The sequence below is a fragment of the Muscardinus avellanarius genome (genome assembly GCF_963383645.1).
Source record: "Muscardinus avellanarius genome assembly, chromosome: 11".
NCBI lineage: Eukaryota > Metazoa > Chordata > Mammalia > Rodentia > Gliridae > Muscardinus > Muscardinus avellanarius.
Window position 1 is genome coordinate 6,203,671 of NC_137797.1, and position 21,778 is coordinate 6,225,448.

Sequence of the window (21,778 nt, forward strand, 5' to 3'; positions counted from 1 at the left end):
ACAGAACAGTCAGGACCATTCTCACCTGACATCCACCCAGCCAGGTAAGCTTGGAGAGGAGGCTCTGAGTCCCCAGCAAGAATAAGAGCTCAAGATGTGCTTGTGTTTTACAAACCACCATGCCCATACAGGGATAATAGCACCTGCCGATGTGTGAGATGACATACAGCCCACAGGATTTAACTGATGCCACCTTTCCCAGTTACACGTGGGGAAACCAAGGCTCAGAGGGTGATGGTGACCTGCCTCGGTCACGCAGAGGTTGAGGAGGATGAGATTCACTCCCAACTCTCCTGACCCAGAGCTCCCTGCTGCCCCGGCTGCCCCGCACCCGTCACTCAGCCTCAGCTTGGGCACCACAGGGTCCGCCCTTCCCAGCAGCACTCACCATGGCGAGCCGTAGATGCGGAAGCCCCGCACGGTGACCTCGGCGTCCTGCAGGTAGATGCAGTTGGTGAGCAGCGACTGCACGTTCTCGTAGCTCTCGGGCTTCAGCTTGGACACCGACGGGAAGTAGTAGAAGTCCTGCTTGATGAGGTCGGCCATGAACTCCTGGTCGAAGGTCAGCTCGTGGTTGCCGGCGATCACGATCTTGTACTCATAGGGCAGGCTGCCTGCAGGGTGGACAGGCGGACACAGGACCATGGCTGGCCCTGCCGGAGGTCAAGGGGACCCCAGCTGCCAGCCCCTGACCAGTACCTGAGTCAGAGGAGGCAGCAGCCCATCCCTGGATGCCTGGCCCTGTCCCCATCCTCCTCCAGCCATCAGTGGGGGTGGGACAGGTTCCCCCCAGGCCTCTGAGCTGCTGGGCTTCTGGCCTCACCCTTGGGAAGGGTCTCCCTTCACTTCTGCCTGCTTCCTATGGAAGGAGATCTCATCCCAGGCACCAAGCCCAAGCTGGCACCAGCATCACGGTCCCAGGCTACCGCTGCCTGGAGTCTCGGACCCTTCAGCCTCCACATCCCGATCGGAATTGCAGGCTCTCTGCAGAGCCCAGTTTAGACCCTTGGAGACCCTGCCCTTGGGGACAGTGACAGAGCCCAGCTCCACTCCAGGGGACTCAAAGTCAAAGCAAGGTCTCGGTTTCCACTTACGGAATCAAAACAAAAATGTCTCTGCGTGCACAGCGAACTAACAATAGCGCTCTTCTCTCCCTGTGTGTACAAGACCCCGGGAGCCCCTCCTGGCACACTCCTCCTTTCCCCGGACCCACTTTGCAGATGAGAGGCCATAAGCAGAAAGGTGCGCCCCCCTGACCCCGAGGTGACCTGGCTGCCTGCTGGGTTCTGGACAGGTGCCGGCAGGACCTCACCCCCGGGGCTGGACTCACAAGCCCAGGGTCGCCCCACCCGTAGCCTCGGGAGCCCCAGCCGCCCTGCCTCTGCCCCATCCAGGGCCAGCCTGGCCCCGATCATGGACCTCCGGCCGCCACCTCCCACCGCTCAGCTCAGGACTCCCCTGGCAGGGGCGTCACAACAGTCTCGTGGGTTTTGATTTGGATAACGAACTTGCTGAAGATGGCCTCCAGGCAACGCCTTTCTTCAAGCCCCTCCCGGTGGGGAGGGCAGAAACATGAAAAGGTGGTGTCATTCCAAAACCATTTCCCACTGGAGCAAATGGCCATCTAATAGACTACCGAAACGACTCAAACTGGCTTCTGTAGGAGCGGACACTAGAAACAGATGTGTGACTAATGCCACTGTCTCAGCAAGAAGACATTGTCTCCTGAACTCCTTGGCATAGATGCCTGGCCAGACCCACCCCAAGAAGGGACAGATATGGAGCCCTACATGCACCTACATGCCGGGCACCACATGAGGCTCTTATCTCTATCCATAAAAATTCTGCTACCTTTCTTCAGGCTGATCAGATGAAACCTTCCCTGCACACACCCACACACACCCGCACGCCTTTCTACGGTAGAGTGGAAAACAGGCTTCCTGGTGCTGAAAGCTGGAGTTCTGGAACCCAGGTGAGCCCTTCTCCGTGGTGCAGATGTGGAAACTGAGGCTCAGAAGGCCAAGGGGAGGTGTACCAGAGGGCCGCGGCTAGGAGGTGACCAGGCTCTGTGGCTCTCCTGTGTGAGCCAAGCCAGGGTGCAGAGCCTCGTCCTGCGCTCCGAGTGCGGAGGCTGTCGCTCTGACCTCCCCGTCTGGAGGAGCAGAGCCCCGGAGGACTCTGCGGGCCCTCCGCACCCAGGGCCGGCGGAAGGGGCAGGAAGAGCCTCGCTGGTAAGATCCACAGAGCCACCGCTGGCCACATAGCTGCTTTCTTCCTGGGCAGCCATGACTGTCACACAAGAAACAAAGCGCCCAGCTTCGGAGCCGGCTGGTCCTGAGTTCGAATCCCAGCTCTGTCCCTCTCGGCAGGGGCGTCACTTGGTCTTGCTCTCTGACTAAGGTGGGTGTGCCTGGCCACCTCCCCTCTCTGGCCCCAGGCCCTCCAGTGCCTCAGGAGTCCCTCCTGCTAAGCACAGGCACCGCGGTCTCTCCTTGGGGTCACACACGAGTCCCCGAGCAGCAGAGCCCTTCCTGCCCTTGATCATGAAGATGAAACTTTCCCCAGCTACGTGAGCGTTCCCTGGTGAACCAGCCGTGCTCCAGAGACACCTCTGCTCTGCAGACTGTCTGCCCTTCTGGAGACGGATGCTCGCGATATGGGACCGCCTTCGGAAGATGTGATATGGGGCACCACAAACATCCCAGGAAACAGCCGGCCCCAGCCCTCGGGGGGCTTCGGGAAGGGCAGCGCCAGGTTTATGGCCATGAGACACACTGATTCCATGCACCGTAGCCAGAGCCGCTGTTATATTCTAATTGCAAAAGAAGAGTCTAGAAGCAGGTTACGAACTTCACACATGCTCAGTCGGGACCTGCACAATCTGTCCAACCTCATGCCCCAGGACCAGGGAAAACAGCTGCTGGATTCCCAGCTGGCCACAGAGGGAGTGTCAGGTGGCGAGCAGCCCCCAAGCGAGTCGTTTCTACAAAGCAGGGAGAAAGCCACAAGCTGCTTCTGGCCAGCTCGGTCTCCCACAGCCCCCTGCACCTTGGTTTCTGTGCCCATAAAATGGGAACAGTGATGCCTGCCTTGCAAGACAGCTCTGGTATCACCAAAGATGCTAGATGGAAACACACAAAAACTCTTAATGTCCAAAAATGAGAAGAAGAAAATAACAGTCAGCTTCCCTGGGAAAGAATTTGCAAACTAGAAGCCTGCAGGCCAGGCCGCCCACAGACACACTCTGCTTGGCTCAGTGGTATTGTTGATGTTGTTTTAATTGAATTTTTGCCAGCATTAAATTTTTGAGAGACTCCCGATGAAACTTCATTCTTACTGTTTTCTAAAAAGGAATAAATAAAAATGTAGCATTTGACAATCGTGGACCCAGTCAGAAACCCCTGAAAAATCCAGCCTCCCCACCCCCGCAGACAGGATGAAGACATCCAGTTTGCCGCACTCCCTACCTGTCCCTACGGCCTCACACTGAGCCCACCGCACACGCTTTAAGGTGACATCCAGTTTGCGCTTTGATTTCTGCCTCTTGCCTCAGACCCTAGAGACCCGGTGAGAGCAAAACTGGCACCTGCTGGGGCAGGTTCCCAAGCCCAAACACCTCCCTGCCCACCGCATCCTCCGACTGTCCACGACAGCCCTGCCCCTCAGGCCCGGCCCTGGGTTCTGAGCAGCCTGCCGTGTCCTTTCCTCGCAGGAACATGGGAATGAGTGTCCAGGTCCCAGCACAAGCCACCGATGGCAACACAGCAAAGCCTTCTCTGCAACATCCAAGCAGCCGCAGGGCGGGCAGTGGGCGCACAGGCCCGGAAGCTAGGGAGGACCTGGAGACGAGCAGGAGACGCCGCCCTCCCAAAGCCCACGATGGCGCTGACCTGGTGAGGCTGGCACCTCGGCTGCCACAGACCCCTCCGCAGCTGAGGACAACAGCGTTCAGAGGCCGGAAGACCCCAACTCCACAGCATGAGAGTGGGTGACAGGAGCCCAACTCCACAGCACGAGCGGGTCATGGTGCAGCTGCCCCACCTGTGACTCCTTCAAGGCCACCAGACCTCAGAGCCGCCAGGCAAGCTTCCACCTCCCGGGGACAGAAACACGCTTCCGTGAAGAGGCAGCAGAGCCCCTGGGGCTGGGGCGCGGCCACCACCCTGCCTTCGGACTGCTCCATCCCGTTCCCACTCCACATCACCCCGGCATCCTCTTCCAAGTGCCGCCCAAACTGGGCCGGCCACTCTAATGCGTGTACGTCACATCTCTGACTGGGGTGCTACTTAGGCAAATTAGCAAATTACCCCACAGTACAGTCCCACTTGTTCCACAGCCCCCAACTCTTGGGACTTGGGGGTGTGGAAGCTGGCAGCTCCCCCAGCTCCTCCCCCCTCAGCAGAGGAGGACCGAGGCTTCTTTCTTACAAGAGAAGGGCAGATGAGGGACAAGGACCAGCTCCCATACGCACAGCCAGGAGTGAGACAGGGCGGGCAACTTCCTGGACCCATGGCCCCAAACATCCAAACATCGTCTGGTCTCCAGCAAGGTGGGTGCCTCACAGCTTGGAGGCAGGGCTATGCCCATTTTCAAACACAGAAGCCACCCAGAACCATCTCCCTGCACCAGGCTGAGGGTCTAGCCACGGCACATCTGTCAGGATGCTGGCTCAACCTCGGCAACTCAGCCGCTGAGTGAGACATCCATAGACACCGATGTATTACTACCCCCATTTCACACCTGCGAAGAGGTTGCCTGTGACTACACAAATCAGTACCAAAATGACTGGCAATCAGAGAGGGTTTGATAGAACCTGTGGCAGCATCCTGAGGTGCAGTGTGAACCATCATGCTACCCTGTCTCTAAGTGGGAGGGTGGGTAGATGGATGCATACATAGGTAGACAGACGGGTGTGTGGGTGGGCAGATGGATGGATAGATGAATATGGAGGTGGATATGTGGTTGCATGGGTAGATGGATGCAAGGATAGATGGATGGATGGATAGACGGATGGATGGACGGATAGATACATGGATGAATATGTGGTTGGATGGACATATGGATGCGTGGATGGATGGGTGGATGCATTCATATGACTATAGGTAGATGGATGTGTGGTTGGATGGGTAGATGAATGCGCAGACAGATGGATGCAGGCATGGTTGGATGGACAAAGGTGTGGGTGCATAGATGCATAGATAAATTATGGCTGGATGCATAAATGCACGCATGCCTACATGGATGGGTGGATGGTACACCTGTCAATCAAGCCATCCTGAGAACCCTCCCTGTCTCCTTCATCCCACTGACCTCCGTCTCCTTGGATCCCCCTCTTTCCTCCTAAACTCTTTTCCAACTGAGCCTGGCCAGGCTGGTGGCTTTCAGACTCACCTCCCTCAGGCACAGTCCAGTTCACCTGTCTCTGGGTCATCTCATAACTGGGCCTGCTGTCTTACAGGTGGGTGTGGGCAGCACGAAGGCTCTGGGATGGCCATTGTGGCTCTGTTCTAAGGCTGCGATCTCTGCTGTTAGAGCCTAAGGCTGTATCTGTCTTGCAGTGTTCCCACCGCTCTGCAGCACGTGCGAGCCCCAGCGTGGGCAAGGCACCTGGGGCCACTCATTTCAGGCTTTCTCACTTAGCTCTGTCCTCCCTACCCTGTCTGGACAGTGACGCCTGTGGCCTGCATGCACAGATTAATGCCATTCCTTGGTCCAGGGCTGCGGTTGTCCACCCCACTGCAGCAGATAAGAGGGTGGATGCCTAAGGAAGCCTCCCAGTGCCCAGATGGCAGCACCTGCCCTGACCGGGAACACCTGCAGCCCAGGGGAGGGATGTGAGAGGGATTGCACAGCATACATCTCAGAGACCGGGACCTCCTATCACCTGTGGACCAAGGACGGACTAAGGCAGGCAGCTGGCAGAGGTGGCCGGTCTAAAGGACTCGGTTGGACTCAGTGGGCTGCATCTCAATGAGTGGGCAGCTGCGCTGGCCTTGGTATGGCTGTGAGGGGCAGGGGACACGGGTGCAAATGCCTTTTCCTACCCACCTTCCTCCCCCACCCAACGCAAGCTGAGACTCCAGTCAGCCTGTCCCAGATGCCCCCACCCCCAGGCCTGGCCAGCTCCCCATAGCCCTGCTCATTCACAAGCCGCACCCCAGTCCCTAGCCAAGGTGCCACGGGCACAGTGACACAGTCTAGAGACCCTCGGAGCACCCAGTGCTTGGCACTCATCAGATAGAAAACTGAACCCAGCCAGGGCTATGGAGTGGCCCACGGTCACACAGTGAGACTTGGCGCCCTGCGTTGGGGACACCTGGCCACACCAGCCCCTGGCGGGACAGACCCAATGAATGGGGGGCATTTGGAAAGAATGGGGTGGACTCGAGGGACAGGTCAGGGCCTGCGATGGGAGGGGCGTCACGTGGGCCATGCTGGGTGGGCCGGACATTGTCTCCCCACCTCTGAGAGGGTCACCAAGTCCTTGACCTCAAAACCAACCCAGGTCCCCTGCTTTTGAGACCCGGCAGCCTGTGCACTTGGGTTCTGTGTGATAACGTGCAGGCCATCTGCCCTTACGGTTTTCTCTTCTTGGCCGGGTTCTTCGAGATTCCCAGCACTGACCAGTGACCAGCCACGGGTCCCGGGTGTAGGGAGGGCACTGACCGCTGACCACAGCTCTAGAGGAGGAGCCCTGTAGCTTTAACTTCTCACTTGCTGTGTACAGTGGAGTTGCTAGCGTGCCCACGTGAATCCCGTACGGTAGCCCGTGTCGGCACTGCGCGGGCTAGCCGCGCTCCTGAGACGAGGCTCCTGCAGACGGGTCCCTGGTGCACTGCACAGGTAGCACAGCCTCCAAACAGCGCCATCTGTTACATTCAACAGGACATGTGCTCGCTTCTGCAGCGTCCCTGCCATTCCCAGAGAGGCGCACCGTGCTGCCAGAGCTTTACTGTGCTCTGTCTGCAGCGGCAACCAGGAAAATGCCCACTTACGGCTTCTGCCGCCCATTCCCATCTCGCAGAACACAGCAGAGGGGGGTGGGATAAAGAGACGGCGTAACGATCTCTGATGGCGTTTTGAGTGCGTCTTTGACAGTTCTGTGTTTAAACACTTGCCAATGTCTGGGAGATTTGCATTAGCAGACTTCTCGGTGTGGCGCACGGTCTGGGAGAGCCCCGAGATGGAGCCTGCTCTGTGCATCAGCTGTGAGCCACCGTGGGGCTTGGTGCAGCTCCAGCACACACATGCCCACAAAGGATCCCACGGCCCAGCACGCTTGAGCACACGTGAAGGCTAAAAGCCTTTCTGCAAAAAGAAAGGGAATTCTGCATGTAACCCCGACAGTCAGGGGCGCTCAGAGCAGGGTGCTGGGCCAGTGGCCAGGGCTGTTACAGCGATAACATGCATGACTGTGTCTACAGAGGGAGCGTGAGGGCCTGCATCAGGACCTCCCTGCGTGGAGTACCAGGGTCGGCAATTTGCATCCGATACCTCTAGACACTCTTTGCAAGTGAGAGGCGGTGTGGCTGAGTGCGCAGGCGCCAGGCCAAGCCTCACCTCAACCTCCCAAGAGCTGTCCAGCCAGACGTCCCTTCCTGGTTTGTGCCCTCAGTGTCCTAAAACAGATTGAGGAAGGCTCTTCCCAACGTCTGCATGATGGTTAAGCAAGTGGAGACATACCCTCAGCCATACTGTGTGTGTGTGCGCGCGCGCGCACGCGTGCATGAGAGAGAGAGAGAGAGAGAGATTAGGGGTTAAACCAGGAACAGTCTACCTCCAATCTACACCCCTAGCCCTTTTTTATTTTTTATTTTATACTTTATTTTGAAACAGGGTCCAACTCACTCAGTTGCTGAGGCTGTCCTCAAACCTGTGATCCTCCCATCTCAGCCTCCCAAGGACCCTGAGTAGTACTTCTGCCAAGACTTGCTTCCATCGAGTACGGCTGGACACCGGGACATGAAAACGACTGTCACCAAGGAGGAATACACTCGCAGCGCCCGCAAAGCAGGAGGCAGGCTCAGCGCGCAGGGACAGAGGAGGAAGCACAGGTCATCCCAGAGAATAAGGGGAGGGGAAGTGGGGCAACAGCCTTTGGAGGGTCTTCTTTGGGAAGGGACAGAGAGGCAAGGCAAAGCGGCTGGGTGGATTAACTCTGGTGGGCTCTGGGCATCGGGCTGGCCCTCACTGTCTGGTGCCCTGGAGGAATTAGGGCAGGTGGAGAGTGGCCCCAGCTGGGAGCCCCACAAAGGGGCAACTGGGGGTGGGGGCTGTGGGGCAGTTGAGTTGCGTATGGAAGGTGTGATGGTTCAAGTTTAGGATGTCTCCCAGACCTTACAGAAACAAGGCCGCCATGTTGGAGCGGGGCTTGAGGTGTCCCTGGTGGGGCGTTGGGGATTATACATGGTACCTCTTCTCTCTCTCTCTCTCTCTCTCTCTCTCTCTCTCTCTCTCTCAGCCCTGTGATGTGAGACCAGGGACTTGCTCACTCTTTTCCTCTGCTTCCTGCCACCATGTTCTGAGCTCAACCCAGGGGAACAGCCCGTCTGACACGGACTAAACCCTGAAATCTCCAGGACTGTGAGCAAATCAACTTCCTTCCTCTATTCTGTGAGGAGGCTGGCAGAGACCGAAGGCCACTCCGCCATGTCTCTCTCTGAGAATCCCCTGCAGGGTCAGCGAGACCCAGACATCAAAGCGCTGGCATTCAGAACATACAAAGGCACGCTCACGCCATCCGATGCCGGCCTCTTCCATGGCACTGCGAGGCTTCTGGAGACTCAAATGCTGTTATCTATTTCCCAGCCCAGAAACGGGAGCTGGGGGCCGGGGGCCAGAACGGAGGCTCTAAAAGTTGCTGCCACCACCCGAGGGCACGTGTGGGGCTCTCCCTGCGGGACAGCATGCTGGGACACTGGCCCCGCTGAGCTGCAGTGGCCCTGCCACCGGCCTCGTCGTCCCCGTGGGTTACATACACGAGGCTTCTGGATCCATCGCACCCTGCTGGTGCCCATATTGAAAAGGCAAATGTGATTTTTCTTCTGTTCCATCCTAATAGCCAAAATGTTTAACTTTCAAACATTTGTTTTTCCTGGGAAATGTTTTAAAAACAGGAACATTTCGTCCTAATCATCTTCAGCTTGTTTTCGTTGCCGCCACAAAGCACATATGACGTGAGGCTGAAGGGGACAGCTGAAAGTCTCCCTGCCCCCCCAAATAAGGCTGCCAGTAGTCAGAAGAACTTTGTGGGGATGCCTAGAAGTCACAGTCTGGCGAAACACATCTGCCCAAAGATGGGCATAAAAGTAAAAGGCCTGATGGACCAGGCGCGGTGGCCCATGCCTGTCATCCCAGCACTTAGGAGGCTGAGACAGGAGGATCACAGGTTTGAGGGCAGCCTCAGCAACTTAGCAAGACCCTATTTCAAAATAAAAGGGCTGGGGATGCAGCTTAGAGGTAGAATGCTCCTGGATTCGATCTCCAGTAACAAAAAGCAAGGGTCCCATAGTCGCCTGCGGACCAGGACCAAGCTGGTGTCCCTGGCCTGTGCCTGGGCTCAGGACACGAGCCACGGCGTCCCTGTCAGGGCTCTGCCCTCGTCCTTCTCTGTCTCCTCGGGGCTGTGGGTGTCTGATGTTGCCCGTGCCGCTCCACGAGTCAGGGATCCCCTCTGATCCCGCCTTCTGAGTCAACTCCACTGTGACCCGCCCTTTGTCCACTAGCCCAAGTGTTGCTTCCCTGAGATGCCTCCCTGGTGCCCCCTCTTCACCCAGCCCAGCAGAGAGATGGCCCCACAGACGACCCAGCCAACCGTCAACACTCGGCGCCATCTCTGCGGACTGTTTCCGCTGGCTTCCCCACCAGCCTGGAGCGCCCTCAGGGGGCCCTTGCACCACGTCATGGTTATCACAAGATATTATGGTTCCCTTATAATAGGACACAAAGGCTAAATGACCCGGCACAGGTCTCCTAAGCAATCGGCTGCAGAAGGTCCCAGAAGGCCAGGTAAGTATTCAAGGATGCTAAGCGTCGTTGCTAAGGGCCAGTTGGTCTGTCGGCGTGCAGCCTGCAGACATGTCCCGGTTTCCGCTCCGCAGGCACATGTCAAGAGCCCACGACATGGAGCCCAGGCTGCTGAGCTGGCCCTGGGCAGCCGTGGGGAGCCCTGGACTGGGAGTCGTGAGGCCCAGTGGGCTCAGCTCAGCTACTATCTCACTGAGAAGTTAGGGGCAAGGCCTCTCCCCTCCTGGGCCTCAGTCTCCCCATCCATTCCATAAGGGGTACTACGAAGGACCTGGCCCTTGAGAGCCCTTTGGCTATCTGACACCCTCCAGACAACTGCGCATGTGACGCCAGGGCGGGGAGCATGGGGGTGTTGGCAGCGTCAGATGGGGAACACAAGCGCACTCCCACAGGCCAGGGCCTGTGGACGGCCGTGCCCTCGTCTGCCTGTGGCTGACATCCCATGAAATCCACAGTAAAGGGATAAACACGGGCATCTGGCCATGAAATATTCTCAGATCTTTCCACTTTGCATCTCCCTAAAAGAAAAGGAGAAGGCCCTATTGTGGGATCTTCAGGTCTCTCCTGTGATGCGGCACTCTCAATGACTTCATGGTAAAATAGTAATAATAGTAATAACAATAATACCTGTGGCTTAAATAAAGAGAAAGTGCCACAGAGGGGCCCTTGGGGGATGGCGGCCTGAGCACCCACGGGCCGGTGCTCCTTCACGGAGCCGACGACGACGCTAGCAAAAATTGTCAAAAATCCACCCTTTTAGTGTTCTGGAGATTAAACAACAACAACCCCAAGAGCTTTCGACAACCCAAGTAGCAACAGAGCCTAGCACAACAGCAGGTCTCGGGGACTCCTCTCCTACTCCCATCTTCTCCCCAGATCTACAGTGGCCTGAAAACCAACGGCCTCGGAGCCACAGGAGCTGCAGAGGCCGATATCCTCGTGGGCGCCGGGGCCAAACTGGGCTGGGAGGCCCCGAAGGACTGCCACTGCTCGACGCCAAAGCCCCGGGCGGGCGGCCTGTCCTTTGGCATGACGCAGGGCTCTCGGTGGAGAAAGCCGCCAGCCACAGTAGTGTAACGTCACAGCTTCCCAAGATGCCAGCTGGGAAAGCAAGGAGCTAGCTGAACGCTTCCTTAAAAAGTCAGAGGGTCAAGTGTCCACCAGGGATCTAGAGGACCGTGCCTGAGCACATGCTCGGGAAGACCTGAAAGCACCCACCTCGCTCACCTCGGGCCAACCTTGAAGCGCGCTCGGCATCTGCAGGAAGGGAAGGCTTGGTAAGGTGCTGGAGTATGACGGCATAACCCAAAATACAGTGGGAGCTTTCGGCAAATGACGGGAGACGGACTGGTTTGAGACACGTCAGGAATGATCTAGTCATCAGCCGACACTGAACTAAACGAGACGTCCGTGACCACGCGAGACAAAGAAGACACGAAGGTCACCAGACAAACGGCAGCACGTGAACCTCGGTAGGGGAATCTGAGCCTCACAGTTGACAGAGCATATTATGAAAAGTATATATTTAAAATGATATACAGGATGAAACCAGAAAGTATGGTTCTTAGGGAAAGGAACAGTCAACAGAACCCATCTCTGAGGAAACCCAGATATGAGACTTACTAAGTGATATCTTTAAATATGTGATTAGAAATATGTTCCAAGGACTTAAGGAAACTCTGTCTAAAAATTTAAAGAAAGCCGGGCGTGGTGGCGCACGCCTGTAATCCCCGCGCCTGGGAGGCTGAGACAGGAGGATCGCGCAGGTTCGAAGCCAGCCGCGCGCGCTGGCTTAGGAGACCCTGTTTCCAAATAAAAATGTAAAAATAGGTCTGGGAGTGTAGCCCGGAGGTAGAAGGGCTTCCAGGAACCCCAGTACCACCAAAAAAATAAATAAATAAATAAAGGAAATTGTGAGAATGATGGTTTAGCCAATAGAGAACCTCAATAAAGAGGTTTAATTGTAAAAGAAAATCAAATTCCAGAATTGAAAAGCAAAAGAATTGAAATGAGGATTTTACAGGAATCTCAATGTCAGTTTAAAGCTGGCAGAAGAAAGAATAAATGAACTCGAAGATAGATTGATTGATATCACCCAATCCTCAGAAGAGAAAGGAGGAAAACGAACAGTCTAGAGACACCTGTAGGATGCCATCAGGTAAATCAACACACACACAGGCACACACAATAGGAGTCACAGAGAGAAGAAAGAAGGAATAGACAGAATATTTGAAGAAAGAGTGTCCAAAAATTTCCCAAATTTGATGATAAATATTAATCTGCGCATCCAAGCAGGTCAAGTAAACTCCAGACAAGATAAACGCAAAGGCGTCCATACCTCCAGCATCAATATCAAACTGTCAACCTAGAAACTAGAACCAGGAGCTATCAAACTAGAAATAGGAAAGTTACTCATTATATATAAATAACCCTCAAAAAGACTAACAGATAATTTTTCATCAGAAACCATGGGAGCCAGAAGGTAATAGAATTATACATATGTGATGCTGGTGAGGGGGGACTTTTTTTTTGGTGGTACTGGGGTTCCTGGAAACCCTTCTACCTCTGGGCTACACTCCATGACCCATTTTTATATTTTTATTTGGAAACAGGGTCTCTTAAGCTAGTGAGGCTGGCTTCAAACCTGCGCGATCCTCCTGTCTCCGCCTCCCAAGTGCGGGGATTACAAGCGTGTGCCACCACGCCTGGCAAGGGGGGACTTTTAATCAAGAATTTTCTATCCAGCAAAACTATCCTTTTAAATAAAGTAGAAATTAGCCAGGCATGGTGGTGCATGCTTGTAATCCCAGCATTCGGGAGGCTGAGACAGGAGGATCGTGGTTCGAGGACAGCCTCAGCTACTTAGTGAGGCCCTTTTCAACTCAGTGAGACCCTGTTTCAAAATAAAGAATAAAAAGTAGGGCTGGGGGTGTAGCTCAGAGGTCGAATGCCCCTGGGTTCCATACCTAGTACTGCAAAAATAAATGAATAATAAATAAATAAATAAAGTAGAAATTAATTCAATTCCATATTAACTAAATCTAACAGAATCTATTGCTACCAGGCACTCTCTACAAGAAATACCAAAAGGAGATTAATCTCTTGTGGGGACCCCTCCCCTGTGTGGGGGGCACTGTTTTTGTCTCCTATTTTTCCTTTACTTAAAATAAACTTTTATGCTTCTATATTCTTAAGAAAGTAAATACTAAAAGAAGCCATGAGAAGGCACTAGACAGCAAATCAAATCCACAAGAAGAAATAAAGGCCATCAGTAAAGCAATTACATAGGTAAAAATAAAAGACAATACCGGTGGGCTTTTGCTTGCACCTTTTTGTTCTCCCTCTTGGCTTAAAGGAAAACTGCGTAGGGGGAAGGTTATAAAACTGAGCTGATGAGCGTGTAATGCGTAAAAATACGGTTTTATGACAGTAACAGTACAAAGGCGGGAAGGAATAGAACTCTGTGTTAGGGCGTGGTTTATATTAGAAATTAATGACACTAAGTTGCTGTTAATCGAAACAAGATCCTCCAAAGCAAAAAGGCTAATTAAAATCTACGAGACCACAACCAAGAAATTTTTTAAAGCAGTAGAATTGTTGTGGTTGTCCCTTTTATAGACGGGAAAAGGTCTACTCCAAGACCCTTAGTGGATGCCTGAAACCACAGATAGCACCGAACCCCACAGACACTATTTTTTCCTATGCACACACATCAATGACAAAGTTTAATTTATAAATTTGGCACTGAGGAGATGAACAATAAAAAGAAATGAGTAAAACAGAACAATTATAACAAAGTACTGTGATAAAAGTTATATGAATGCTGTCTCCCCTCCCCCTCTCCTCTCTCTCTCTCTCTCTCTCTCTCTCTCTCTCCCTCCCTCCCTCCCTCCCTCCCTCCCTCCCTCCCTCCCTCTCTCCTATTGCCCTGTTCTCCTCCTCCTTGTGAGGCGCACTGCACCCACATGATGGGATGCAGTCAGGTGCGTGTCCCAGGCGTTGTGATGGACTGTGCGGCCACCTTCTGAAAGCACTCCAGAAGGTGGGTCATTGATGGGTCACGATGTAGGTAACTGAAACCATGAAAAGGGGACTGGTGTGAACTGGTCAACTAGAAAGTACACATTTAACACAAAAGAAGGCTTACACAGAAAAATGAGAGGCAAGCCGGGCCTGGTGGCGCACGCTTGTAATCCCCGCGCTTGGGAGGCGGAGACAGGAGGATCGCGCAGGTTCGAAGCAGCCACGCTGGCTTAGGAGACCCTGTTTCTAAATTTTAAAAAGTATAAAAATAGGTCTGGGAGTGTAGCCCGGAGGTAGAAGGGCTTCCAGGAACCCCAGTACCACCAAAAGAAAAAAGAAAAAAAATTAAAATGAGAGGCAAAAAAGACTGATACACACACACACACACACACACACACACACACACATACACTGATATGTATGCTATGTACAAACATATACATATGAGCAAAATGACAAGCATAAATCCTACCTCGTCAATAATTATACTGAACATACAATGCGTAGGCACAATCTAAAGGTAGCGATTAGAAGAATTGATTCGTTTTAGCCGGGCGTGGGGGCGCACGCTTGTAATCCCCGCGCTTGGGAGGCGGAGACAGGAGGATCGCGCAGGTTCGAAGCCAGCCGCGCTGGCTTAAGAGACCCTGTCTCCACACACAAAAAAAAGTATAAAAATAGGTCTGGGAGTATAGCCTGGAAGTAGAAAGCCTCTGGGTTCCACCCCTAGTACCACCAAAAATAGATAAATAAATAAACAATACAACAACGGGTATGTTGGTGCAAGCCTGTAATCTCACTACTGGGAGACTAAGACAGGAGGATCACAGGTTTGAAAATAGTCTCAGCAAGTAGTGAGATTCTTAGCAACCTAGTAAGACCCTGTTTCAAAACAAAAAATAAAGCCAGGCATAGTGGCGCATACTTGTAATCCCAGTACTTGGGAGGCTAATATAGGAGGATCCAGGTTCGCCTCCAGCCCCAGCTACTTAGGCCCTGTACAACTCAGTAAGACACTGTTTGAAAATAAAGAATGCCAGGCATGGTGGCGCACGCTTGTAATCCCTGCGCTTGGGAGGCGGAGACAGGAGGATCGCGCAGGTTCAAAGCCAGCCGCGCTGGCATAAGAGACCCTGTTTCAAAAATATAAAATAGGTCTGGGAGTGTAGCCCGGAGGTAGAAGGGCCTCCAGGAACCCCAGTACCACAAAAAGAAGAAGGAGAAGAAGAAGAATTGATTTGTTTTTAAAAATCCAATTTCAGGACATGGTTGCACACACTTGTAATTTCAGCGTTTGGGAGGCTGAGACAGGAAGCTCTTGAGTTCATGGACAGCCTCAGTTACTTAGTGAGGCCCTCTGCAACTTAGTGAGACCCTGTTTCAAAATAAAAAATAAAAAAGAGATCTGGGGGTGTAGCTCGGAGGTAGAACGCCCCTGGGTTCTATCACCAGGACCACAAAATAAATAAATAAACAAATATCCAATTATAGTCTACTTAATAGGAGAAACACTTTAGATCCAAAATAAACAGGTAGCTAGAAAAGGGCAGAAAAAGATACAACCATACAGTTAGTAACCAAAAGAGAGCTTTACGGCTTGTACCAATAGCAGACGAAAGAGACTTTAATACATGAGTCCTCACTGCAGAAGAGGAAGGGTGTTTTATACAGATAAAAATCAGGCACCAGACAGCTTCACTGGTGATTTGTACCAAACATTTCAAGAATTAACCCCAACGCTCAACGAACACTTCCAAAATATCAAAGAGGAGGGAACACTTTGTAACTCACCCAGTAAGCCCTGATATCAAAACCAAAACATCACAAGAAAATTACAGACCATATTCCTCCTGGATATAGGTGTTAAATTCTCAGCAAAGTCATATCCGGCAACGCATAAGAAGTGTAGACTATCACCAGGCGTGGTGGCGCACACTTGTAATCCCGGTACTTGGGGGGCTGAGACAGGAGGATCGCGGTTCACGGACAGCCTCAGCTACTTAGTGAGGCCCTCGGCCACTCAGTGAGACCCTGTTTCAAACTAAATAATTAAAAAATAGAGCTGGGGTGTAGCTCAGAGGTAGAATGCACCTGGGTTCTAACCCAAGTTCCACACACACAAAAAGTATACACGATGACCTATAGGATTTGTCTCAGAGGTGTAAGGTTGGTTTGACATACAACTGTCAATCGTTGTCATATACCATAACAGTAAAGGGTGAAAGCCCACCGGATTATCTCAATAGACACAGAAAGGTATTTGATGAAATCAATGCCCTTTCCTAATAAAAGCACTTAAACTAGAATTCAAAGGGACCTTCTCAACCTGAGAAAGAGCGTCCATAAAGATCCTACAGCCAACGTCATACTTAGTGATGAGGGACCAAAGGTTTTCCTCCTAAGATCAGAAACGGCACAAGAATATCCATCCCCACAATTCCTACTCATCGTTACACTTGAGATGCTGGGTAGAGCCATAGAGCAAGAAAAGAAGCAACCGGAATAGAAAAAAAGAAGAAGAGGTGTGACCACCAGGAAAGGCACCGCCGGGGGCGACGAGAGGCCGGAAGGACGCCCCCTCCCGCGACAGCCTCCGGGGACGTCCGCTGAGACTCTGATTCAGACCTGTGGCTGCCAGACCCCGAGAGGGTAGGTTTCTGTTGCTTTAATACAACCAATCTGTAGTCAGGAAACTTACACGACAGTCAAAAATCCCGGAAACCAAAACAATAAAGTCTTCAGTCAGCTGGAGAGAAAAAAGGACTCGTGCCCTTCAAAGGCACAACAGCAAAACCGACGCTGGTCTTTGTTCAGTGCCGAGCAACACACTGAATTGAACCCCTACTCATACGTCGAAGCCCTAACCCCCAAGACCTCAAGATGTGACTGCATCTGGGCGCAGGGACTTCAAAGAGGTGCACCCCCACGCCCGGCTTAAGTTGTTCTTGTCAGGCATTTTGGCCATAGCGACGGGAAAGCTGACTCAAACGGCTATGTGTACACCCATGTTCAGAGCATTATTTGCAAGACCCAGAAGGTGGACACAACCAAAGAGTCCGTGAACAGATGAAAGGGTACATAAAACATGAAGTTTACGGACGATAGAAATACTATGCAGCCTTAAAAAGGAAGGATTTTTGGACACACGCTGCCATCTGGATGAACCTAGAAGGCACTGTGATGAGTGTGATGAGCCAGGCACCAAGGCACAATACGATACAATTCCTCTTGTATCAGCTACCAGCGACGTCAAGCGCCTAGAGACAGAAAGCAGCGCCGAGGTCGCCAGGGCTGGGAGGAGCGGGGATGGCCGCCGGCGCAGAACGGACGCGAAGTTAGGGTCTGGGAAGGTGGAAACGGGGCTGGAGGTGGGTGGCGGTGATGTTCGCACGACTGTGGATGTACTTAAGTACTTAACTGTACTTAACTGTGAAGGTGCTTAAGTGAGTACCTTAAAAAGGTCAAAATGGCAACTGCTGCATTATCTAGGTTTAACCACAACTTCAATTTTTAAAGCCCGAGAAGCCTAGAACCCAGACAAGTAGAATTGTGAGCAGGGAAGACTGCGGGAGCTCAGAGCCACCGGAGTCCTAGAAAGGCAGTTTGGAGAATCTCAGAGCCCTGGAAGCCCAGCGTTCTAGGAAGTGAACAATTCTAGAAGTGTCGAAATGGACGAGGGATGGAGGCGGGAAGTCCCCCAGCGTCTATCCGGGGCCATCGCAGAGGTCGAGCCGGGAAGCCTGGGACAGAAGTCTGCACCTGTTCCGCCTCAACGGAAGATTCCAGAAAGAGCTTACCAGGTTTGCCAATGGCCAGTTTCCCAAAAGGTTCTTCCGGTGCCTGCTGGCTACAGACAACACCTTTTAGTTGCTGTTTTGTTTTGCGTTTTAGGTACTGGAGGATGGAATTCCATCTAGAATTCTACCTCCAATCTATACCCCTAGACCTATTTTATTGTTTATTTTGAAATAGGGTTCATCTAAGTTGCTGAGGGCCTCACTATGTTCCTGAAGCTGGCCTCAAACCTGCAACCTCCTGTCTCGGCCTCCCAACGACTGGGATGACAAGTGGCGGCGCTGTCAAACCAGCCCAGCCAGGCAACCCATTTAAAAGGGGGGGGGGGACTGACTCAAAACAGTGTTCTTTGCAGTAACGACTGAAATAAGTATTTGAAAACTATTAAAACTAAAGATTTCTTTCTTTTCCTATATCTTAGTACACCCTCGTGCCTTAAGGCTGAATAAACAGTTTGGACATGAGAATGCTCTGGAATAAAACCCTCCCACCCCTGCTCATTCATTCCTGGGTTCCGCAATCCTCTTCCCAGCCCTCCTAAGCACCTCCCGGGGTGACAGCTGGACAGAGGTGCCATCGCAGCCCCTCGTGGGCACCTGGGAGCAAGATACAGGCAAGCCAGGGGACCTGAGCGGGGAGCATCCCGTCCTCACAGACACCAACAGCAGAGCTTCTTCCTTCCCCTGGTCAGGAGCAAAGGAGGGGCCTGTGAAGGTCGATAAGAGGGAGGACGCTAGAAATAGGCACCAAGGATGGACAGCAGCTCTCCCCTTCCTGCCCACGTGGGAAGAGCGGGCGGTGGGACCCAGTGCAGCGTCACTGCGGATGCCCCAGAAGCCCCGGACAGACAAGGCTTGGAGTGGAGCCAGCCCTGCGAGGCGGGGCTTTGGCCACCGGGTTGGGTCTGGACTCGACCAGACCCAGCAGGGACGTCTGCAGTGTTAATCAGGGCGGGCGCGGTGGGATCGCTGGACAGAAGCGTCCTTTCAAACACCGACATGGCAAATATTAGTTTGAAGGGTGTCTATTTTGAGAGGTCGGACGTTAGCAAAGAGCCCGGCGCTGTCAGCCCGACGCAGCCCCTTCAGGGCGGCGCTGTCAAACCAGCCCAGAATTAGCTCGGAAGGCCCCGCGCGCTCAGATCTTCATCGGCGTCACGCTCGCTCCGAAAGGTGTGAAATCCTTCTTAAGAGAAATCAAAGAAACAAACCTATACACTTAAAATATCCGCCGAAATCCGAACTTTGAAAAGCTGGATTGGGCAAAACAAAGGCGTCCGTGCATTATCATGACAGAAATCACAGCCACCCCACCCATGGGCCCCCTCGGACTTGGAGCCAGGCGCCGGACAGGCGGACATCGACCCCCCAGCACGGCCACCGCCGCGTTTATTACACGTCTACACCACACGGGGTGCCGTGCTCCGCCCACATCACCCACCCACACACTCAGCCCCTTTTACAGAGGATGAACATGAGGACCACAGAGAGGACACCCCTTTGTGACTAGACACCCAAGAGGGGACACCCACGGCCACGTGCCTGGGAAGAACAGAGGCAGGAGCCAACCCCGATGGGTCTCCATTGCAGGCGCTCAGACCCGGTGCCAACTGCGTTGTTTGTGGTGCTGTTGGTACTGGGGGTTGAACTCAGGGGCATCCTCCCCCTGAGCTACCCCTCCAGCCCTTTTTATTTCTTTAAGACAGAGTTTGACTGATCTGCTGAGGTTATCCCTAAGTTACTGAGGCTGGCCTCAAACCTGCGCGTCTCCTGTCTCAGCCTCCCAAGTACAGGATGACAGGCAAGCCGTGGCGCCCAGCTCCAACGGCATTAGCAGGCCTCACCTGAGCCCCACAACACAGCTGTGCGGCCCCTGCATGTGGCTAGAGACGCTGAGGCGGGACGAATGGCCTTCTCGGGGCCGCCCAGGAAGCACATGGTCTGGCAGGGCTACGAGGGGGCAGTGCGTTCCTTTCCCCAGCCCCTCTCTTGCTTCAGGAGTAAAAAGTCAGCCGAGGCCCAGGAAAACGGGTGCATCTCGGCTCACTCTGACACCTGGACAAGCCCTGTGATGCAGGGACTCTGAAGGAGCCCAGGCCTGGGGAACACAGAGCAGGAGGCCAGCGCCTCGGGAGGCCTGCGACCAGGCCCTCTGGTACAGCCTTCCCCCGCCCCTCCCTGCCGCCTCCCAGCCCCAGCTGCAGCCAGGTCTTCCTGCTTCTCCAAGGCACCAGGCTTAGGAACAAAGAGAACAGAAAAGGTTCATCCTGGACCTGCCCCAGCTTCCTGGTGCCTCAGCAAGGCAAAAAGTCCCTCTTTATTTTATTATATTTATTTATTTATTTATTTATTTATTTTTGCAGTACTAGGGATGGAACCCAGGGGCATCCTACCTCTAAGCTACACCCCCAGTCCTATTTTTTATCCTTTAGTTTGAAACAAAGTCTCACTGAGTTGCAAAGGGCCTCACTAAGTAGTAGCTGAGGCTGGCCGCGAACCGCGATCCTTCAGTCTCAGCCTCCCAAATTCCGGGATTACAAGCGTGCGCCACCACAGCTTACTTTCCTCTTTTGCAAATGAAAACAGAAACCAACACCTGAGTCTCAAGGAGGCGGGTCATTTGGCCGGGGTCGTTCACAGAGGACGCAGAGAGGCCCAGTTCTATTTCACCCAGAATCTGATGTTTCCAGTGCAGGTGTGTGGTCCTCCACGGCCCCGCTCCCTGGTGGTGGATGGAACAGGGCCGGGGACCGAGGCAGGGGCCTGGCATACCCATGCCTGCGAGGAGACAGTAACCGCCACACTTGGGACCTGGGCTGTGGGATGAGGGGACAGATGTGGGCATTGGGGAGTGTCGCTGTCCGTGGTGCTGAAGACATGTCTTTGGCCCGGAGGACCAAGATCCCTGCCCCAAGACAAGGGTGGCCTGCGGGAACCCACAGCCCCACGCCGGGCCTCCCCCTCCCCACCTGTAAAGAAGAGAGAGCGGTGCCCAAAACCCGGGCTGTCTGTCACAAAGAAGCCAGAGAGCAAGGCCCAAGTACGGCGGTGCCCGTGCACGCGAGGGAGGCTCGTTACTGCTGAGGCCGTGTGACTTGGATACGAGGCTGTTAGCAAAACGTGCTTTTCAGATAGGAGATGGAGGGTCCTGGAAATTCTCATATCCTGCCAGCAACTTCAGCGTGACTTGGTGTAGTTGGCACTAATGCTCAAACATTGTTTCTAACCGGATGCGGTGACATGTGCCTGTGATCCCAGTATTTAGGAGGCTGAGACAGGAGGGTCACAGGTTTAAGGACAGCTTCAGCAACCTAGCAAGACCCTGTTTCAAAACAAAACAAAACAAAACAAAAATGGCTGGGGTTAAGCCAGACACGGTGACGCATGCTTGGCACCCCAGTACGCGGAAGGCTGAGACAGGATCACAGGTCTGCGGCCAGCCTCAGCTACTTAGTGAGGCTCTCCACAACTTACACCCTGTTTCAAAATAAAAAAATAAGATGGGGCTGGAGTTGACGCTTGGAGATAGAATGTCCCTTATTACACACACACACACACACACACACACACACACACACACAGTGAACCATTCTGAAAAGAACCTAGACCTCGGGTGAGCATCTTGACCCCACTTCCGCCATTATGCGACCATGTTCTCCAAAGCAAACTAGCCACAGAACTTCCGGCCCAGTGTGTGTGGAGTCCAGGTGCGGGCGGCAGGCGGAGGAGGGGGAGAGGTCCCACACTCCCGTGTGGGATCTTCCAGAGATTTCAGGACTCTGTGTGCACGCGGGGAGAGATTTCCGTGCGATGCTGGCCAGGATTTCCTGGCTCGTTTCACTCCAGCTCTGGAATAAAATCCAGCATGAAGATGACATTTTTCAAAAACCCACAGGCTTATTTCACATCCAGATACATCTTTCCATGTTTGTGAA

General features: G+C 53.3%; 1 protein-coding gene across 1 annotated transcript in view; it reads right to left on the minus strand.

Moving 5' to 3' along the window:
* Positions 1–21,778, minus strand: part of MPPED1 (metallophosphoesterase domain containing 1) — a gene marked incomplete at both ends in the record, with an annotated part of 66,999 nt that overhangs the window by 25,737 nt on the left and 19,484 nt on the right. Inside the window, one exon of the mRNA XM_080706227.1 lies at positions 389–610. Coding sequence (XP_080562353.1) covers positions 389–610 — 222 coding nt within the window. The remainder of the gene's footprint in view (positions 1–388; positions 611–21,778) is intronic.